At 42.7% G+C, this 23127-nt stretch overlaps 1 protein-coding gene across 3 annotated transcripts in view; it reads left to right on the forward strand.

Moving 5' to 3' along the window:
- Positions 1 to 10354: 10354 nt before the first annotated feature.
- SLAIN1 (SLAIN motif family member 1) overlaps positions 10355 to 23127 on the forward strand; it is a 58359-nt gene continuing 45586 nt past the window's right edge. For 2 of the 3 annotated variants that reach the window (XM_068157516.1, XM_068157677.1), the window contains exons 1-2: positions 10357 to 11110; positions 14451 to 14590. In XM_068157516.1, coding sequence (XP_068013617.1) covers positions 10620 to 11110; positions 14451 to 14590 — 631 coding nt within the window. In that variant the 5' untranslated portion in view covers positions 10357 to 10619. Of the gene's footprint in view, positions 11111 to 14450; positions 14591 to 23127 lie in introns of all 3 variants that reach the window. The other variant, XM_068157603.1, reaches the window with a different exon arrangement.

A 23127-nucleotide genomic window follows, 5' to 3' on the forward strand; every position in this document is an offset into this window, starting at 1 on the left:
TTGCTTCTTCACTCTGGAAGAGTCTAACTTGCTTCTGCTTGACCTTGGCTGCACTGATTTGTTGTGATTGGTATTAACAAAACAACTCTGCTCTTTCTCATGTCCCTTTTTGTGTAGGGGGGGGTGGGGGAGGACAGGGAAGGGAGAAGCTGTTGCATCTCCCCTGGTTTTTGGCCAGGAGGGTTCTTGTGCTGTTTATGAATTGTAAATACCTGTAAATATTGTATATTTTGTACATACTCACTGCATTTCATTTTAGACTGTAGTTTTGCTTGTTGATACAGCTTCATTTGCTTCCAATCTGAGATGGTCTGGCAAATTTAATGTTTGGGGAGAATTTTCAACCCACCACACGTTAAAATAGAACAGGATAGAATAGAACAGAATAGAGTAGAATAGAATAGAATAGAATAGAATAGAATAGAATAGAATAGAATAGAATAGAATAGAATAGAATAGAATAGAATAGAATAGAATAGAATATCACAGTATCACAAAGGTTGGAAGAGACATCGAGGATCATCGAGTCCAACCGGTCATCACAGACCTCATGACTAGACCATGGCACCAAGTGCCACGTCCAATCCCCTCTTGAACACCTCCAGGGATGGTGACTCCACCACCTCCCCAGGCAGCCCATTCCAATGACGAACGACTTGCTCGGTGAAGAACTTTCTCCTCACCTCGAGTCTAAACCTCCCTGGTGCAGCTTGAGACTGTGTCCCCTTGTTCTGGTGCTGGTTGCTAGAGAGAAGAGACCAACCCCTTCCTGGCTACAACCACCTTTCAGGTAGTTGTAGAGGGCAATGAGGTCACCCCTGAGCCTCCTCTTCTCCAGGCTAAACAATCCCAGCTCCCTCAGCCTCTCCTCATAGGGCTTGTGTTCAAGGCCTCTCCCCAGTCTTGTTGCCCTTCTCTGGACACGTTCAAGTGTCTCAATAGAACAGAACAGAACAGAACAGAACAGAATAGAATAGAATAGAATAGAATAGAATAGAATAGAATAGACCAGACCATGCTGGAAGAGACCTTTGAGATCATCGTGTCCAACCCATCATCCAACTCCATCTAATCAACTAAACCATGGCACCAAGCACCCCATCAAGTCTTCTCCCAATCTTGGAATTAAGAATGAGAATCCAGCTAACTGTGCTTGTGGCATTATAACCTCAAACATCCAAATACTTAAATTACTAATATTTGGAAAACCTACAGAAGTATATGATTGAAAATGCATTTAAACATTGTTTTTCTCTATCTTTTTATCCAATTGATAGTGCATTTGAACACTGCTGTTATTCCATTTACTGAAGTAACAGATAAGTTATAGTAAAGCCTTCTGTAACAAAACATCAGTTTTCTCACAACAAAATTCTCCATGGAAGCAAGAGTATCAGTTTTAACATGAAAGACAACTGTGGAAAGCTGGAGGAGGAAAGCAGGGAAGGAGCAGTAATTTTTCTGTCTCTTTCACTCTCGTGCAAGACATCCCAGATACGCAGTCAGAGAACTCATGCTTTGAGAACTGTTTCTGGTTTTTAACTTGGAGGTCACCAGAACTGTTTAAAAACTCCCCTGCCTTCTAATTCACAATCAGTATCTCCTCAGTGGGAACATAAACGAAACAGGGGAGTGGAGGTAGGAGAGATTTTGCTTCTTATAATGGACTTGTAACAAATACAAGGAAAAGCCCTCGTTTTGTAAGCCCTTTTTGTAAGCCCATAATTCACACACTCGTCAGTGATCCAAGGAGTGTACTCAAGAAGTGCCTTTGCTCAACCTATTTCTTCTGTTTTCAGGCTGTCCCAGAAAGGGCTGATTATGGAGTAGCTCTCCTTCAGTCTTGGAGGTGTGTTTGACACTGACTGCACACTTCCAGAGGGGCCCAGAGGCCCAAAGATTGATAGATTCATCACTACTTGGATTCAGGAGACCTGGCATGGCAGGAGGAATGGCAAAGGTTTTTATGCTGATCTAATGATTTAATGCAGGAAAGATCTCAAGTACTCTGCTGGTTATACAGCATATGGAACAGAGGGTCTGAAAAACAAGTTTGGATTTAGGTTTCTAACTGCACCCACATTTCCCTCTAGATCTCTTTGCCACTTACAGGATATTTTGTGATCAGGTGGGATACAGATAGGTTTTTGCACACTAGGCTTTTTTTCAGATCCCATCTAATGGGAAAATAGAATTCACACAAATAAGTTAGATGGGCACTTCCAGCTATTCAGCAAAGATTTTTGCCTGATCAAACTAAACTTGGAGAAATCATAGAATCAACCAGGTTGGAAAAGACCTCAGAGATCATCAAGTCCAACCTATTACCTAACACCTCATGACTAACTAAACCATGGCTTCAAGTGCCATGTCCAATCCTTTTTTGAACACCTCCAGGGACAGTGACTCCACCACAAGAATGTTTGAAACCATTCCCTCTGCAAACTTTCCATGCTGTGGCATCAGTGCCACACTGATGTGCCTTCTCAAAAACCATATTTACTGTGGGACTGAGGGGGGCTGTGTGTGTGCGTGTTAATATTTTATTTTTCACATGCTAAGCATAACACTTCAACTTAGCACCCATGCTAAGTATATTGCTCTTTAGTTTTTCAACATGGTAGCTCCTAAATCACTTTACAGTGTCATAAAGCATTCAGTCTGTTGGCCTATACTTAGCAACATTTTGCAAACTGAGTTACTCATACGACAGAGTTGCTAACATGGACAGTAAACATTTTATTTCACTTGACTGCAAAGCTGATGAATCACCTGAATCTGCTTCTCCACCTGTATGCAGACAAAATTAAACATGATAGAAGGAAAAAAAATCCCAACCAACCAAACCAACACAAGCCCCATGAGGAGAGGCTGAGGGAGCTGGGATTGTTTAGCCTGGAGAGGAGGAGGCTCAGGGGTGACCTCATTGCTCTCTACAACTACCTGAAAGGTGATTGTAGCCAGGAAGCTCTCTAGCAACCAGCACCAGAACAAGAGGACACAGTCTCAAGCTGTGCCAGGGGCAGTTTAGGCTCGAGGTGAGGAGAAAGTTCTTCACTGAGAGAGTCATTCGTCATTGGAATGGGCTGCCCAGGGAGGTGGGAGGTGCCCACCGTCCCTGGAGGTGTTCAAGAGGGGACTGGATGTGGCAGTTGGTGCCATGGTCTAGTCATGAGGTCTGTGGTGACAGGTTGGACTCGATGATCTTTGAGGTCTCTTCCAACCTTGGTGATACTGTGATACTGCAACAACCACCCCCACCACCCTCAACAAAACCACAAAACCAAAACAGAATTAGTTGAAGCCACCGGTATATTAATGTCATCATGAGATAAGGCACTTTTCCCTGTCGATGGCCATTGCTCCTTGAAGACAAATCAAGGTAAAATCTGGATTCCTGGTAAGATGTGTCACACGTTTTTAGCTTCCTGGAGAGAAGCTGTACTTCAGTCATTTTACACTCAAACAGCCTATCTCAAAACCTTTAACGTGATCAGCTCATTTATTAACAACCTTGAACTCCAAATCTCTCCCTCTACCTTCTCCTTCTTATTCATTAGTGGTAATATTCTGTGAACCAAATTATACTCTCCAATACACTTACATACTGGAGACAATGCAAATGTTCAAGCTTCTTTGAAAGCATAATTAGTCTTTGTTCTCAATGAAGACTCATTAGCAAGAAACAACCCACCCTGATTTGTAAGGCTAGGAGTGATGATTTCTGTCTATAGTGAAGGGAAGGGATTGGATTAGTATGGGGAGGATGACGGCAGACTCTTTTCAGTGGAGTCCAGCGATAGGGCAAGGGGCAATACACAGGAGGTTCCACATTAACATAAGAAAAGAAAAAAATCTTCACTTTGACGGTGGCAGAGCACTGGAACAGGCTGCCCACAGAGGTTATGGACTCTTGCTTCTGGAGACATTCAAAACCTGCCTGTATTTATTCCTGTGTGATTTACTACAGGTGAGACTGTGCTAGCAGAGGGCTTAGACCAGATGATCTTCAGAGGCCCCTTCCAACCCCTATTATTTTGTGATTCTGTGATTTGAAAGCCTGAGTTATTTGATATGGAATTGATAAAGCAAAAAACAACAATCCATTACCTTAGAGCTGTCATGGGTAGTTCTGTCCAGATGGATCAAACCAGAAGACCCTAAGATTAATGCACAGACAGTACCTTTGGATACCATAACCACTGATTTTCTGGAGCCATTTGAGCTCACAGAAAGCGATGCAGTTTTGGATTTGATCCCATGGAAAATCCATTCTAATAGTGACTCCAATGTACTTCAATTTAATATTAATTAGTTTAAAAAGGAAAACAACAAAAAAAAAAAAAAAAAAAAGAAGAAAATCAATTAGCAGGAAATTAGCAACAGCTAGGACGTCAAAATGTTTGCAAGAGACATTGAAAAGGGAGAATCCATGCTATAACTTTCTGGAAAGAGTTTAATTGTACAAATATTGTAAAGCAATATTGTAAGTTTAACAATAACAAATTGGTAGGACCAGATAGTACCTCTGCAAAAGCTCTACAGCAGCCCAAGCATGACACTGTCGAACTTCTCACAGACATTTACCCAGTCACTCACTGCAGGCTTGGTGCCAAATGAATTGGATGCATCAGCTGGGACATTATTCTTGAAAAAACATAAAAGCTGCTCTGGGGAGCTCCATTTCAGTTAGTCTGATTTTCTATCAAGCCAATTGTACAGATTATAATAAACAACAGAAGACAGAGTCATCTGGATTTCTGCAGTATATTGGAGGAGAGTCCACACAGCCTTTTTAAAGTGAAGTATGCTCATGAATACGTGAGTGTTTCTGAAGGAGCCAATATGCTTTTGGTTAAGATGATTTCTTTAACTGAGTATATCTGGATTTACAAGATTTTTTTTTTTTTGTCACAGTCTTTCCCTGAGCTACCATGACATAAGAAAACATTATCAATAAGAAGGAAAGAATGGGTTAGAAAATTCAGTTTTCATTACGGAGGAAGACAGGAAACAATGAGAGGTTCAGCCTGACTTCTCTGGGGGCAAGGCTATATAAATTAGGGCTTGTCAGCTCGGAAGAGAAGTAACTGAGTTTTATGTAGTCATAAATGACAAAGAGAAGCTGAATAGAGAATGATTAATCATTCTGTCTTTCTCAGAAAACCAGAACTAAGGGACACCCAATTAAATTACTAGGCAGCAGATTTAAAGTAGATAATAGCAAGTAGTTTTTCTTACAATACATAATTAAATTGCAGTGCTAATTGCTACAGGGTGTTGTAGAGTCCTAATGTTTAGATGATTTAAAAAGGGGGCTTGGCAAATGTAATATTATTACACATTGGTGGCTATCAAAAATAAATGGTCCAGATGTCTCACTTTGGTGATTTCTGAAAGCTGGAGAAAATCCCTCAATGTTTTTATTGTTTCTGAGATATTTTCCTTACAAAGCTACTATTGGTCTTTTGTTAAATACAGAATACTGGATTAGATGGCATAGTAGTGGCTCTATTTTTATAAAACTACTTTCACAGTAATTTTTCAGACTGGAATTGCACTTTAAAATAATCTCACCAGACTTGGGACTTTACTGTCAATGCTCTGACCTTATTGTAACACATCTTTTGTATAGCCCAGACTGGATTACTGCAATTAATTCTTTACTGGCTTGCCTGAAAGGCAGGTCCAGCCTGCAGCGATTGCAGCATAAAGCAACAGGCTTATTATCAGAGAAGAGCAGATGGGATTTGTAGACTTCCTGCTTCTTTGTTCTCTTATTGGGAACCTATTAGTAACTACAGGGAATCACAAATTTCTACTACAAAATACCATGTAAGTACCATCCAGTAGTAGATCTCCACTGCTTTAGGGTGCTTTACTCAGATCCAGGAACAACTGGTTGCATGGGCTGCTTGGGGTTGGCATTAAAACACATTTTATCGACGCCTTAAACAAAACAAAAAAAGGCATGGAAACACCAAGTCTTCCTTGCATTTTGTAAAGAGCTGATGAAGATCTGGGATGATCCAACTCATCAGCTAGTCTTCATAAACACACATCTTACCTGCCAGCACCTCTACACGATTAGTGAAATTACATGTGTATTTAAAACAGAGCGACAAATACAACAGTGAAATACATTTTTACCCTTACTAGATCCACCTATCCAGGAGATGCCTGGAGAAAAGGCAGGGTCTCACAGTGCCAGTGAGCAGGGAATTTCAAGTGCACATAAGTTTAAAAATCTTTTCTACCCATACTGCTCAAAGCAGTCTCACTTAATGAAGAACCAAACCTCTGGGCCATCTTGGAGAGACTAGATGCAATGAGCTGATCCTGCCTGTGATCAACTAATCTGAACTGCCCGGTGTGAGAGACTAAAAGTTTGTCTCTCTTGGTGTGACTCAACAAAGATAAAATCACTTGCTGCTTGCCCAGACAATAGCTGATAGGTGCTGCGCAGAGCCACTGGAACGACTCTTGGAAGGGGCAAAGATAACATTGCTCACTGGGCCACAGCTGGCCTGACAACAATGGACCGAGGACACCTTCGGGAATATGCATGAGACAAGATAATCTCCACCCATCAAGTACCCTGGGAAGGGTGACACAATGGATTCACCACCTGTTTTCCTGATGTGTAATGAGTGTGGGGGGCTTGTCTGCATGAGGATGGAGGAGGCGGAGAACCCCACCCTCCTTGACCAAACTCACAGAAATGCACAGAGAAATTTTTGGGGGAATGATACCTGGACATTTACCTAAGGATGATTTCCTGGTCCCTGGAATTCCTGAGGGACAATACTTGGACACACACCTAAGGACTAAAAACTGTATAAAAGACTGGAGCCACTACTGGCTACTTAGAAGAAAAATGCAGAAGAAAAATGTGGGGGACTGTGTCCCCTGGACTGGATGATTAAGAGAAGAAAAGTGCAGGAGATGAAGGAGAACACAGGAGACGGACCATGCTGCTGAGAAGGGAAAGCCGGGACAATGCTGCTCCGGAGAAAAGAGGCTGCCCAAAGGACCACAGCTCTTCTCCAGCCAAAGCCTCAGCACCCTTTCTCTACAGACCCAGGCTGCCCAGAGGACCACAGCTCTTCTCCAGCCAGCACCTCAGCACTGTTCCTGTACCAACCCAACATCTCCTGCAGCACCTTTCCTCCACAGATTCAAACTGTCTTGGGGGGTTGAGGGGTGTGGTAATATAATTCCTTTCCTCTTCTCTCTCTCCCTCTCTATTTTCTCCCTCTCCCCTTCTTATGTCCACTTTATTTATGCAATAAATAGTCTAGCTGTTGATACTTTGGCCTCGTTTGTGCCTCTAATTTCACAACACGGGAATATTTAAAAGAACTGTGTCTCCGGACTGAGACACCTGGAAAAGCTCTTGTAGCCATCCTAGGGCACTGTGCTCAGTCCTAAGCTTTTTCTTCTTAGGAACTGTTCAGAAACAAGTGTCTGCATGCAGCATTTATGTATGTGGCACCAACAGTGCAGCTGAAAATATTCAACTACTTTTACTCATAATTGATGACAAACATTTCCATGGTGACTTAAAATTCTACGAGATGATGCTACATGCTCTAGGTTGTCTCCAAATACGTCTCTTGATGTATCTCCAAACTGTGTCTACATTAATTATTTTATTTTATTTTTAAGGATGCAGTATGCTCACCACACTGCCATGTTCCTGTTCTGGCAGTCTGAAAAAACAGATACCCATTTCCTGCTTTGCTGTTGGCCCACTAAATAACGCTGTCTTTTTCAAAGAGAAAAAGTCATTCCTCCATTTTTAATCTCTTTTGAGTATTTCCTCTGCCTCATTGCATTTTCCAGCACTGATATTATCAAAAAACCTCTTCTTGGCTTTTTTTTTTTTTCCATTGTTTATTACTGGTGTCTAATAAACTCAATATTATATATGCTGTGAATTATCCTTTCTATCTCTTTACAATCTTACCATATACATTTCTAAGAACTAAGGCTAGTACCATTATTAGGGATAACAACCTGAGAGGTATGGCTTTTGCCTGTGGTTATCCATGTAGTTTCATAGTTTCATTCAGGGTTGGAAGGGACCACACGGATCATCTAGTTCCAACATGGGCAGGGACACCCCACACTAGATCAGGCTGCACAGAGCCTCATCCAGCCTGCTCTTAAACACCCCCAGGGACGGGGCCTCGACCACCTCCCTGGACAACACATTCCAAGGTTTCACCACTCTCATGGTGAAGAACTTCCTCCTCACATCTAGCCTGAATCTCCCCACCTCCAGCTTCATTCCATTCCCCCTAGTCCTATCACTACCTGAGATCCTGAGAAGTCCCTCCCCAGCCTTCCTGTAGGCCCCCTTCAGATACTGGAAGGCCACAATGAGGTCACCTCGGAGCCTTCTCTTCTGCAGACTGAACAGCCCCAACTCCTTCAGTCTGCCCTCATAGGAGAGGTGCTCCAGCCCTCTGATCATCCTTGTGGCCCTTCTCTGGACACGTTCCAGCACCTCCACATCCCTCTTGTAATAGGGGCTCCAGAACTGGATGCAGTACTCCAGGTGGGGTCTCACCAGGGCTGAGTAGAGGGGGAGGATCACCTCCCTCGACCTGCTAGCCACACTTCTCCTGATGCAGCCCAGGATCTGATTGGCTTTGCGGGCTGCAAGAGCACATTGAGAGCTCATGTTGAGCTTTTTGTCCACCAGCACCCCCAAGTCTCTCTCCTCAGGGCTACTTTCCAGTCAGTCACTGCCCAGCCTGTATTTGTGCCTGGGATTGCCTCGACCCAGATGCAGGACCCTGCACTTGCTCTTACTGAACTTCATGAGGTTGGCTTGTGCCCACCTCTCCAGCCTGTCAAGGTCCCTCTGGATGGCCTCCCTTCCCTCCAGCGTGTCTGCTGCACCACACAGCTTGGTGTCATCAGCAAACTTGCTGAGGGTGCACTCAATGCCACTGTCCATGTCCCCCATGTAGAAACTCAATCCTTCTTTTACTCATGGGAATAAAGATTGCAGTTATCTGTAGTAGTGAAAACAGGATTATGTTACTTACTCTGACAATGCACGGCAGAATTAGAGCCAGACAGTTTCTACACTCTCAATATTTTCCCACTTCTTCCAAATGGATGGTGAAGACCAAACAGAAGTTTTGGATTAAGTTCTGCTTGGTCCCAACATAGTACACTGTGGGCTGTACTTGTTTTCTTCAATGGTAAAAGTTACATTATCTGGAATTCAATGCTTCATGCTGTGCTCTATCTTCCTTTCCAGCCATTCTTGTAGTACCAGTTGTTACTTGCACTGCTAAAGTGTCTAAAAGGCTGATAAACAATAGTGCCATTGTCCCGTGCATGTGCAGAAGTTTCCACTATAAACAAGAGAGAAAAGTTTCCACTATAAACAAGAAAGAAAACTTACAGGTTGGATGATTTTGAAGTTGACTTGTGGCCTAAGCAGAGAATGCATGCCTGTTCCTCCTCACGTTAGAAACCATGTAAAGCTGCTGCTCAAGAATTGGGCAGTGACCATCTCATAGTTATTAGTGGGTGACCAAGCAACTTACATGCCTCCTAGGGATAAGTCCTTTATTTCACATCAGAGCTTTAGGAGACTTCAGAGTTTCCTCTGTAGTTGTATTTAGGCAAAATATACAAAACAAGAGTTGTGTGACAGCTAGAAGCGCCTTGGCAACCCTGAATCTCTGCTCACCTGCTAAGTGGGAGGAAGGGTCATAAGCAATGGTTTCTTTCAAAACCGATCAATGAAGGACAATGTGAAAACACTACCTTAAGTAATGTTATCCTCAAGTCTCAAGACTTGAATGTTACAAACCCATCCACATATCATTAAAGGAAGTAATTTCAGTACGAGGACATCTTTGATCTCAGGGGTTTTCCTAGCATAAACAATGATGTATTTCTCTGCTGCACTTGGTTCAGCTCTCTTGCTTCACCAGTAACCTATCTTCAACAATCCTCCACTTTCCCTGCTACAAATCAAAACTCCTACAATCAGCACGTTTCAACTCCACAAACGGCTGCTTTTGGCTAAATTCGTTCCCTTCAAGCCCAACAAAGCATCTATTTGTGATTCTTATTCCCATCACACATTCAATCTGCATAATTACAACCCTGACACCACCAGGCTCTAATTGCACGGCTCACGAAAACAGCAGCGTCCTGGGCCGAGTCCAACCCGCGGCTGGGGTTAGGGGGAAGGCACCTTTGTTTAAAGACCTGCGCTGAGGCAGCGCTGCCCCCGGGGCTACCCGCGGAGGTTTCCTCCAAAGCGGCCCTCATTGCCCCCTTCCCCTGGGTGGATGGAAGGGTAGCCAGGCGGCTTTGTTCCCGCCGTGTTGCGTGTGCGCGGTACCTCGGCTACCGGAGTGGGAGGAGATCCCACCCGCGTCCTAGTCGCTGCTGACGAGAAGGCGCAAGAGCAACGGCGGAGGAGCGGGGGCGGGTAGCGTAGCGCTGCGCAGGGCCGGGCCGAGCCCCTAGCACGGCAAGCGGTGCTCCCCGGCCCTCCTCCCGCCCTCCCACCACCCTCGGGGGCCGGGCGCTGCCCTCCGGCGGCGCGGCGGAGCAGGTGCCGGTGGCGGCGGGCCGACAGGATGGAGGCTGCCTTGCTGAAACCGGCGATGATGGCGGAGGTGAAGGGGAGCGGCGTTGGCTCCGCCGTCAGCGCCGAATTGGAGGTGAAGAAGCTGCAGGAGCTGGTGCGGAAGCTTGAAAAGCAAAACGAGCAGCTCCGGAGCCGCGCCGCCGCTGCCGCGGTCACGACCGGCCCGCCCAGCCCTCACCTGCTGCTGGCCCCGCCGCCGGCCACCGGTGGACTGCGCCCCGCCAGCCCCCCCTCCGTGGCGGGCGGTGGGGCCGCGCCGTGCATGCCCAGCCCGGTGCCCACCCTGCTGTGTGCCACCGCGCTGGGCCCGCCGGAGCCCCTCGCCTATTTCAAACCGGCGACCGGCCTGCCCGCGGCTGGCGGCGCGGGGCAGGAAGCTGCTGGTGGCAGCAGCCCGGGGGCGGTGGCGGCCACGGTGCTGGACGAGGTTGCGGTGCTGGAGTTAGAGGACGGCTGCTGCGGACAGGACGAGGATACATGGTACATGCGGCTCGGCCCGTCCCTGCCCCGCCCCAGCTATGTCCCCCGGACCCAGGTGTCCGTCGATCCCCGGTCCTCGGTCGGGCTGGCGGCACACGCCACCTCCCGCAGCGCACACCCCACTGGTGCTCGTCAGGCTGTGATTAGCATTAGCCCCCAAATCCACTTGATCTCGTTCTGCTTAAACTTCAATCTGCCTATTTTTTGGTTTGTGTTTTTCTTTTTTCTTCCCACCCCCTCACCCTAAAATGTGTCATCACTGCGGTTGGCCCTACGGACGGATGGGGTTCAAGGCGCGGGGGGGGGGCTTTGCCCCGCCCTCCCGGCTCGCCTAAGGGGTCGCGCCGTCGGCGGGTCGTTTCTGTTCCTTTTCCCCTTTGAGGAAGGTTGTCTTTCTTCAGTTTCAGGTGTCAGCCAAGTTTTAGTCTCCTGTTTACATAAGGAATTAAAAATAACGGAATTGTGTCGGGAAAGCCTTTATCTGAGCTGCGCTGCTTCCCCATCCTAAAATCTCTGCCCAATTGTCTCTCATTTTAAAGAATTTCGGAAGCCTTTTGTTTTCTAGGCATTGATCTAAATGGTTGGCTGTGTATCTTGAACGCCAATGTAGCTCTAAAGGACATGTCCGAGTACGGGTAAATTGAAGTAAAATGAGAGATGAATTGCGAATGAATGTAGCGGAAAATAAAATCGACCTAGAGGAATGATAACTCTCATTTAGCTAGAGGGGGAATAACAGACTAGAGATATAAATAAGTAAGCTTGGTGCCTCAAAACTTGTCTCAGCAATATGGACAAACACTGTAGGCATGCTGCTAGAGTACAGTGGAAATAATTGGCTGCATAACCATATTAAATCTAATTGATGCCCAATTGTTCTAAAGTGTCATCAATAAAATACAGATTGTCTGTATTTAAATAACTGTTTTAAATATCTGTCAAATCTTCAGTGTAGCTTTTTATGCAGTCACTTTTTAAATTGAGCTGAAGTTTACCTCAGCTGTGAATAAAATACAGTATAATACAGCTGAGATGCATTGAAATATTCCTGGTTTTGGCTCAAGAGAAATTTAGATTATTTTTGTTTTAAATCCTATTTCTTGAATGCTGGTTGTGTGTACTTCATGGTGCACATTAATACCATGCTGCAGTTTGGGAAAATTTGCCTTTGGGAATCATCAACAAATTGTATGGACATTTTTGTCACTGTTTCTTCATTGTGTGTACCATTAGTCTGCGCAAGGCTGTTTTGGGGTTGCCAGTCCATGCTTGAATCAAATTTTACATTAGCCCTAACTCCTAGCATTCCTTCATGTGATGGAATATCAAATTTATTTAATTTTTTAAAAATTTCACCCTGTTAAACAAAATATTTCCCCTGTTTACATTTTTGGGATGGTAGAAAGTTGTCATTAATTTAGGTGTCTTGGTAAACTTTCCTCTTTGATTTGCCCCCTGGAAACAATCCTAAACGTTTTGGGGTGGGAGGGTGGGGGAAGAATTTACCATTGTGTCACACACTTACCTGTCCAGAGGAAGACTTTAGTGACAGGGACTTGTTAACAAATTTATTCCAGAAAGAGTGAGTTGTTTTAACTGCTGAAGGTTTGTAGTTCAAGGCTGAATCTCTGTCATTTTCCGTGAAAGGTCAGCTCTGTAATGCCAACTGCTCGGGGCTTTTTTGGAATGTCAGTCTTTAAAGCAGGCTACAGTTGGGAAAGCCAAAGACCTACGTGAATCCCAGTTGTTGATTGGTAATTTTATGCCTTAAATACCTTTGGTTTTTGTTTGGTTGTTGTTGTTTTTTGTTTGACTGCAGTTACAAAAAAACCCTGCCAAAATAGCATCATTACAGGCAGGTCCAACTTCTTTTTACTGTTCAGCTTTTTATACAAACCTCTGATCATCAGTCAGATGTGTGGCCTTTGAAGCACTTCTGCAAGTTAACAGGAAAGTGGAAAGCTGACTTTTTTTTTTCATTTTCATTTTTCACAGTATCATTTTTTAAATGTGTAGCCAGGCACTGCAGGAAGTTGAGGGAAATGAGTCCTCTCCGCAGAGAAATTCAATAGTTGATCTGTGCTGGGATTGCCAAGAAAGATAGAAATCACAATAAGGATATTTATTCCTTCTGAGCTGCATAGAGAGGTCTGATGGACTTCAAAGGGGGGAAAAAACCCCAACAAGAAAATGCAACAAACCAAAAAAACCCAACATTGAGCAGACATGGGAGAACAGTTGCCCTTGGGGGAGTTGGCTAGCTGTTGAGCTGAAACCCCGAAGGTGAAAGGCTGCTGCCTGTTAGTGGTCCCCTGAGGAGCTCGGTTTTGGTTGTTGTTGTTGTTTTGGGGTGTGTGTGTTTGTTTTTCTCCCCTGGTCTTTTGTTTTGCCTGTGTGCAGGCCAGATTCCTTTGCAGCCTGTGTTTTTGCTGGTGCCTGAAAATCTGCCTCTGACAGACTGTCTGCAGCCCTATCGATCAGACATGGTCAGGTCAAAGAGCCACGAGCCGTCTCCAGCAGCCAAGAATAGCTGCTTTCCTGGGAGATTTGTGCTCTCCCAGGTGAACCGGTGTCTGCTTCTGTTCACTAATCTTCAAGGGCAACAGCAGCAACATGGATCCCAGCTTCAAGAATTTCCCTGTGAAATGTGCTTTGATACCTGGCTTCCTAATGTGCTTGATTGTCTGATTAGTTGCTTACTCTTGTTTGGGAATAACACCTATATACTAGCTCTTTTTTGCCCTTTCTTTTTTCTCTTTTTGCTCAAATTGAGTATCAGAATTGGATTTTCAGTGTTTCTCAGCAAATGGTTTTGAATCTTTAAAAATCTGACTTGTGCAACATCTGGTTCATTTGGGAGAACATACTGTGTATGAAAATTCAATTATTATAATCAGCACTTTGACAAGTTGATTAAATTGTTAGCGATCAAAGAGTGAAATAAGTAACATTGAAACTGTGATTTCAATGTAAAATCAAATACTGTAATAGTTTACTCTCCAGTAAAGATAAATATAAAAGGGGAAACTGATAACACCTTTGGGTGTGTGTACAGCACATGATTTGGGCAGTGATGACATAGCAACACTGGTAATGATGAGATGAAAGATTTTCATGGGAAATGTCCTTGAACTTTGTTTTCATGTAGCAGACGTGTAAGGTTCATGTTTTGCCACCTAGTTTTCTGAGGAGAGAGCACAACTGATGTAAACTCTTCTACTTGGGAGTATCTTTTGTTACCATGTTGCAGAGCTTTGCACTGGTCCAGGAAAGTGAGAATACAAAAGTAAACAGTTAAGCATTTCACATCTCGCTGATGCTTGTGTGTATTTTGGTTAAGGTTATACGTCTTGCCTACCAAGATTCTCACTCCTCCAGAGAAATCGCTGAGTCCTCTGCAGTGGTGCAGGCGTGTTCTGGATCATCCAAGTCCTGAAATAGAGGCTGCAAAACGTTCCCTGTGCTTTAGATTGGAACAAGGTAATCTTAGTCTTTCAATTTCTTTCCTAGCAAGTTGGCATTTCACTCATGTTTGGTGTTTTTCACAATTTAGCAAGCTTTGCAGATGGCAGATACGCATTTTTTTTCCCCCTGTGTATGCAAATCTCTCTCTACTATGCAACTCCTAACAATGTAAATGTTTATTTTATTTGCTGGGCACGTTTTTTTTTTCCTAAAGTGTTTTCCTTCTCTTCGTGTCTTTAAAACTTGGCAATTCACTTCAGTTTCTTAAAGAAGTGGACCTCTTGGAAAGAAAGAGTTGATGCTGACTTTAATATTAGTAAGAGATTTGAAGATTAGTGCTTTAGTGATTAGTACAGATTTGAAAAATAGTGCTTTTGGAATTATGTAAAGCCCAAATTATCATGGTGCTGCTTATTTTTTTAAGGTGTATTTGTCCACATCTAATGTAGAACTGGGACTGCTAAATATGGACAGCCCAAGAAGAGCTGTAACTTGACCGTTAGCACTGCTTTGTGGGGCTCTTGGTAGTCTCAAGTACTGGGATCAGTCTGATGATTATTTGCTGATGAATTTGCTGATGGGTATATGCTGATGAACTTCTAGAGCTATATGTGGGTCTGCTGAATTTTCTGAATAAATATCAGCCAGCATTGTTTTAAATTTTTGCTATCTAGGGTCCCTTTAAGATTGCAGTGAGTGGTGTTGAAGGAAGGGATAAAGGTGGGATATTATCTTAAGGTTTATAACTCGCTAGGAAAGAAGCAGCAAATGAATGTTATAGGAATGTGACAGGAGAAGGAAATAAAGCTAATGACAATATGAAGTTGTATAAGCTAGCTACAGTCATCATTCCTATGTGCTTTGGAGGATATACATACCTGTGGGTGAGTTTTACCCAAAATCATACATTGAACCAAATCAGTCTCTGAAGGCATCTGTTTCTTTGCGTTGGCTGTAAAAGATCCTACATTGATTATTGTCCTAGCAATATTTAATTGAAATAATTTGCCTGAAGTTATCTAGCTTTAGGGTTGAATTTTGCTTGTGATTTGAACACCTGAGTTCAGGCATCTGTAGTGTGAGCTGAGTGTCCATACGTGGCAGTCAATGGGAATTTTATTCATAGAGTTTGGAAAATACAGGGGGAGCTGTAGGTGTTTGCCTTAGGATGAAGTCAGTAGCTCTCTTTACTCCAGTGCTGGTAATGGGCGCTTGGCATTCATCTCCTGTATGGTCATCTCAGTGTACATCTATGTGGTATATGGTGTCTCAGTCTGGAGCTGAATCAGTGTAGAAGCTCCTTCTAGATTGTCCCACCCAGCCATTTAGTTCTGTTTGAGGTAGCCTCAGTTACTCTGGCTGACCTCCAGCTTCCACTCAGGATGAGTACAGACCTTCCATAGGTCCTATGCTTTAGCATGCTGTTCCTTTGATGATAATTTTGGTCTCTCAGATTGACCCAGTGCATCTAGCTATGGGCAACTGAGTCAAGGCCATAATCTGTGTGTGGAAACAAGCCAGAAGAGCATGCAGCTTACTTATCCCCTAGAAGATAATATTTAAATTTATTAGGTAATAAAGGGACTAGAAGGCAAATTTGTTGGTTGAAATTTAAATCACTCTGTGGTTATTAGTTTTATCTCTCTGTGCAGCAAAGTCGCAGCGACTGATATGCATCACGTAAGGTTATGGTCATAATGACTTGCTCTGATCCATATGTTCTGCTTGTGGTGATGGGTTCAGAGATGCTTAGCCTGGAGAGGAGGAGGCTCAGGGGAGACCTTATTGCTCTCTACAACTATCTGAAGGGAGGTTGTAGACAGGCGGAAGTTGGTCTCTTCTCCCAGGCAACCAGCACCAGAACAAGAGGACAGAGTCTCAAGCTGCACCAGGGGAGGTTTAGGCTGGATGTTGGAAGAAATTCTACATAGAGAGAGTGATTGCCCATTGGAATGTGCTGCCCGGAGTCACCATCATTGGAGGTGTTTAGGAGGAGACTTGATAGGGTGCTTGGTTGCATGGTTTAGTTGATTAGGTGGGTTGGATAATAAGTTGGACGCGATGATCTTGAGGGTCTCTTCCAACCTGGTTTATTCTGTTCTATTTCCTGGGCTCTGTGAAGGGTTTCTGAGAAATTGTATGCCAGGTATGAAACCCATTATGGGAGGAGTAGGCTCAAGAAGTGCATGGACTTGTATTTCTACTGCAGCAATTCTATGCTAAAATGATTTTAATTATTCAGTTAGACTTGATTAACTCTCACATTTCTAAATACTTTCTTTTTATCACCTCTACCTTTAGAAGTAACACAAAATGAGCAAATGTCCTATTTCATAACCTAACTTTGTGGAAGTAGGTTTCACATTATTTATTTGTTCTATAGTTTTGACCCCAGGTGTGAGATTGTAAGTATCTAGTAATTCTGTTTCGAAGTACACAGTTTTCTGTCTTGTGACTTTCCTGGGGTTTGTGTTGCAGTGTGCTCTAGCAATTAGTGTATAAATACGCATTGTTCTTTCTGGTGCTGAAGCTTCAAGCTTTCTACTTCTAAGTTGAAGGATGTTTTGTTTTTTCCTTTTAGCTGGATGCCTTGAGAGAGCATTTTAGAGGGATTTTTGAAATACCATTATACCTTGTAAAAGTATAGATGTTCTGTAGATGTTTCATAGATGTTGGGTTTGCCTCATGCAATGCTTTCAGGACCAGATGTAAGCAGGCGAAGATGTTTGTTACGTTATACAGCAAAGTTATATAGTCTATCAGAAGGCACATGTGTCACCTCTCAGTTGGTCATTTTCTACTGGCATATGTGTAATTAAGGCATACAATAGGTCAAAATAACAAAACAATATTTTAACACATCCAACCAAATTCTGCCAAGCTTCTCTCTTTCAGTTACAAAGTGTTTATATTACCCTCAGAGTCAAAGACAAAACATAGCCCACTCTAATTCGAGCAAAGGCAAATCTTCATAGCCTTCCAAAGCTGTCTGAAAACAACCCTCTTCCCACATCGCCTTTGCTGCTTGGCACTGAGTCAACAGTAGCAGTGATGTACTTGAGTTAGTAAATGTGGAGTCAAAACCCATTTGTAATGCACCAGTCTGTGATTTCTGAGGGGCTCACATAGGTTTGAATTTGCTTTCTAGTTGTGTCCAAAAATTAGCGCAGTTTAGATTGCCCATAGCTCTTTGGAGATGACAGTGTGCATGGTAATAAGAAGCCATAAAAATTGATTTTTGTTTGCAAAGTCAGCATATCTGAAAAAGCACACACAGAAAGATCTGTGAGCCACAAGAAGTAAAAATTGGCTACTTTTCTGAGTTTTAAGTAATTCTTGTTCTCATGATTTTTAAATGTCTAATATTTTATTCCTTCTTATGTAATTTTTCCATACTACAGTATATCCTGATTTTCATAAAGGTATTAATTTGTTGTCTAAAATATCTCAGCAATAGAACAGCTCCTAACAAGGCTGAAAGTCTTGTGAAAGAATTCTGCCAAAGCTGTTCAAGTTGATGAAATAACACAGTGACTGCTTGGACTTTCGGACTTGACACTCACTTGGCTGATCCTAGTTAACTTTTCATGGCAGTCTCTTTGTGTTTGTTTTTTTTTTTCTGATGAAAATACCTGGTTTAAGTATGTCAGGTTGGAAGTAAGATTCCATCTTGGCATAAGTCTTTAGGGGTATGCACAATGGTGGTGTCCAGCATGTGGTTTCTGCTGTGAAAGATTGAGAACTTGAACAATTTTCTCCAATCTACCACTAAACTGCTAAAGTTTTGGGTTTTTTATTTTATGATGGGCTAGGCTTATTACAAGCCCTGTTTCTGTGGATTGAGTATGCTAGCTTTAAGAAAGATGAAGGTTAAATGTAGCCTCTTATGTTTAGATCTTTGCTCAGCCTTAGTGTGTTTTCTGTGAGTAGTTCTAATGTTGAGGTTGTATTTGTAGTTATTTTATTTTTTCCTCTGTGGCCTGATCTGGATTACTACTTTAGTTTTGCTCTTTTTCAGTCATCTTTTGTTTGAAACCCTTGTGGTTTGTTTTGTTTACAGCAGTTCTCTATCTACTGTAGTGTCAGTTCCCTCTCCATTCTGTTATTAGTATTGCTGTCTGTTTTATTTCTTCAACTGAAATCAACAGAACTGTACCACATCCTTAACAGTGCAGTGGAGCTGCTTCTGTATTTTCTTGGTGATGCTTGGAAATGTTGGGACATGTCAGCAGCAAGCCCAGTGAGCAGAGAGATGTGATGTGTAAACATCCTAGCTGGTGGAGATAGGTATAACTCCTTTGAAATCGATGAGATGGTGCTGATTGACACCCTGGCTAAGATACCTTATATAGCTTCAGTTCTGAAAAATGCTGTGGAGCAGGCGGGTGGATGAACTGAGGAGAGGAGTTAAGAGGCTTAGCAAGGAGTCAGTCTGTAGGAGCTCAGCCTTTATGCAGGGCTTCAAAGCATGTCATCCAATTCAGCCTTCCAGGCAGAAAGCTCCTCTTTCTTGGAGAATATGAAGTATTGGCTAGATTCAGAGTTTGGTTTAGATGAATTCTTACTTGAGACGTTTAAAAAGAGTAGGCAACAGAAGTCTGTAGGTTTTGCAGTTGGCTGCAGTAATTTATAGTCTTCAGCCTAAACTCTGCTTTGTTTTTTAAAGTGTCACATGCTTCAGAATGAATGCTGCTATGTCACCTGTGGATGATAAGGTATCATATGAAATGGATACATTGTGGTTTTTGTTGGATTGCTTATCATTTCACAAAACCCAAGGATTCCACCAGTGAAATTTTGCACTTGATTTTGCTGGCTTCCAGTGTCATGTGATAATTAAGTTTGATGCCCAAACATATACCCAGAAGAAGAACCAGAGGAGAGGAAAAAAACCCTCTCAAACCAAGCCAAGCAATTCAATTTGACAATTATATATATGTGTGTGTGTGTGTGTGTGTTCAAAAACCCAACCAATAATAATACAGCTTGTATGGGTATTTGACCTGGTTGTGCAGCTTGTTATTTACATCTGAAGAGAAGTTCTGGTCGATTATCCTAATCCTCTTCCATTTCCCAGTGGTTCATAGTGCATTCATCTTTTTTTGGAGTCCAAGATATAAAATACGTTTTGCCAGTTGTTAAGATCTGTTGTCTTAGGGAACTTTTGGTCTGGTAACAGCAGAATCAAACTGAAAAGACTGTAAGTGGTTGAAAGCTCTTATTTTGTATGCTGGATGCAGGGCTGTACCCAGTGCTGGGTGGGATTCTTTTTATTATTTTAAAATAGGTTTAAGTTTATATGCTGCCCACTGGTGTGTTAGAGATGTATGCTAACACTCAGGACTGGATTAGTAAGATTTAATACATCTTTCTCATCTTTATCTTTCATATGTAATGGAAAATACAGTTTGATGGAAAACATTTTTGGGGTAGCAAATGATAATGTGCTGAAGGTTGCAGATGATTGAATTGTATTTCAATCATAAAATTTCTAAAGTTCTGAAATGAATGGAAATAGTGGCACAGCCACTTTGATTCCTTTTTGTAGTATGCTTCTGATAATAAAAGTTGATGAGCAACTAACAGCATCTGATCTCCTCTGGGGAATGTGTGTGCTGTTGTATGCATAGCAGGATTCTGCTGCAGCACAAGCCTAGTTCTTGGAGCACACATACATGCAGAGGAGTTATTTCCTATTAGCTTTCCTTTATTTTAAGTAACCTGTTCTAACAGCTCTGTAATCTCAAGTAGATCTTATAGGTCTTTCACCTGCTGGTATCACTGAATTTTCTAACACCATTGCTGCTGCTTTGTGTATTTGGACTGGTGGAAAAACATAATTTTGATACTCTACATACAAGCCTGTGCTTGCATTTGCAGCAGAATATTTCTTTCTGCCACTGGAACATTTCTACTCTTCAAGTACCCTTCAAGGTAGAAGTGTTGGTTGAAATCCCTCATGGCAACAAATGGGTGGATCACAGGATGTTACGGGTTGGAAGGGACCTCCAAAGATCGACTCCAACCCCACTAGCAGAGCACGACCATAGCATCAGATGCTTCCCTTGATATTACACAGGTGTGCCTATTTAATATAGCTCTTAGTTATGACTTGTACTTACTGATAAATTGTAATGTATACTATTCAAGAATATAGTACCATATGTGAGGACTGATTGTCCTACAGCTCAAAGTAAAAAAAAGTCCTTAGAACTGATTTCTGGTTGTCGTTAGATTCAGCATCTGTAAAGGGTGGTGGAGAGGTGGTGTTGGCTCTTACCTCAGTTCAGAAGATAACTACAGTTATCTGTGCCAGGGGATGTTTAGGCTCAAGGTGAGGAGAAAGTTCTTCACCGAGAGAGTAATTCATTATTGGAATGTGCTGCCCAGGGAGGTGGTGGAGTCACCATCCCTGGAGGTGTTCAAGAGGGGATTGGACATGGCACTTGGTGCCATGGTCTAGTCATGAAGTCTGTGGTGACAGGTTGGACTCGATGATCTTTGAGGTCTCTTCCAACCTTAGTGATACTGTGATACTATACTCTAAACAGAGTGGGTGTTCTAATAATTCATGACAGCTACTGAGCTGGAACTTTCAACTCGTGGTGAGTGTGAGAAGTTATGTCACACTTTATGTGAGGATTTCAGTAGGCTTATTTAAAGTGAGAGCAATTTGTGCTAGAAATACAGCCTCAAAAGCTATAATGTAGCATATGTCTAAAAGCAGTTACACTAAAAATACAAGCACAACTGTTTCTGTTTCTAAAGTACACAACTACTTCCCTGGACAGAAATTAAACAAACCCCTAGGTTATATTAATGGACCTGGGGAGACCTCAAAGCTTGTCTTCTGAAGATGGTTTTTTTGGTGGACTATTCTGAACGCTCTCATTTAGTTTTTGCTTCTGATAGTCATTGTTTGCTACTTTCCAAATCATTGTAGCTTTTATCTTTCCATTCTGAATTCCTCTCACTGCCTGTTTTTGATGTCTTCAGAAGAGAGCTGGGAATAGCCTTTCAGAATGTAGATGAGCCTCCCTCATGTGGTCTACAGAGGTAGCACTACTTTACTAACATGTTACCTATCTTCAGCAAGCACTTGGGTTACTGTCTTCAAAGCACTGTGTCTTTTGAGAAACTTTTGTTCAGATTTATTCCATGACCCCTAAGTACCTTTCAGGAGTTTTTTCTTTCAGGATATAGCCTACAGTCTTGTAAGTATGCCTGACAGTCCTTACCAGCTGACCTCACATTTTAGTATAATAGAAAGAAGTAGATTATCTGCACTTGCTTTACCAAGTGCTCCACATCCAGCCTATCTGTTTGTAATTTGTGAAAATAAAGCATTTACAGCAGTAATTTACTTTTAACTATGGATCATGCAAAAGTTCTTCTAATGCTGTAAAACTTTTTTGACTCTACCTGATAATGAAATGTAGTCAGTTGTTGGGGTGCCGTCCCTGGAGATGTTTAAGCCCAGGCTGGATGAGGCTCTGTCCAGCCTGATACAGTGTGGGGTGTCCCTGCCCATGGCAGGGGGGTTGGAACTAGATGATCCTTGTGGTCCCTTCCAACCCTGACTGATACTATGATACTTGTGAAGTCTGGGCATTCATAGATTTGCTTGATCTTCTCTGTGTTGCAAAACCAGGGATAAGTTAGTATGAATGGTAGAGACAGGGGTTTACAAAGATCAAATTCTTAAGTCTTTTAATGTTCTTTCATGAACATCCCCTAAAATATTATTTTTTTGTAATATTACTTTCAGATGGGATATAATTATAAAATTTTTAATTACATAAAATGCCTTTTTCTTTTTTTTTTTTTGGTAGAGTATTCACTTTTGGGAGCTGTACTTGAGCCATTCTTAGTCTTCGAATGTGGCTTGATCACACACTGTAATTGAATACTTAATTAAAAGCTTTACTCTTCTGAGAAGGCTGAGATAGTCCTGCAGGAAGACTTAAAGTACTTTTCTAAAAATTGCATCCTTCAGAAAAAAAGCAGCAGCACAAACTTAGGTAATTATTTGGAAAACATTTGCAGCAGTTTAGTGATTACATTTTTAGTAATTTTAAAGAATTGTAAGAGAGAAGGGCAATGAGAGGTGAGAGGCCTCCAGCACAAGCCCTGTGAGGAGAGGCTGAGGGAGCTGGGGTTGTTTAGCCTGGAGGAGAGGAGGCTCAGGGGTGACCTTATTGCTCTCTACAGCTACCTGAAGGGTGATTTTAGCCAGAAGGGGGTTGGTCTCTTCTCCCAGGCAACCAGCACCAGAACAAGAGGACACAGTCTCAAGCTGCACCAGGCAAAGTTTAGGCTTGAGGTGAGGAGAAAGTTCTTCACTGAGGGAGTCGTTATCCATTGGAATGAGCTGCCCAGGGAGGTGGTGGAGTCACCATCCCTGGAGGTGTTCAAGAGGGGATTGGTTGTGGCACTTGGTGCTATGGTTTAGTCATGAGCTCTGTGGTTACAGGTTGCACTTGATGATCTTTGAGGTCTCTTCCAACCTTGGTGATTCTGTGATTCTGTGAAAATAAGTCATGAAATAGAAT

Source organism: Melanerpes formicivorus, unplaced genomic scaffold, assembly GCF_026170545.1.
Source record: "Melanerpes formicivorus ecotype bairdi unplaced genomic scaffold, bMelFor1.0.p_v2 SCAF_1, whole genome shotgun sequence".
In the NCBI taxonomy this organism is placed as follows: domain Eukaryota; kingdom Metazoa; phylum Chordata; class Aves; order Piciformes; family Picidae; genus Melanerpes; species Melanerpes formicivorus.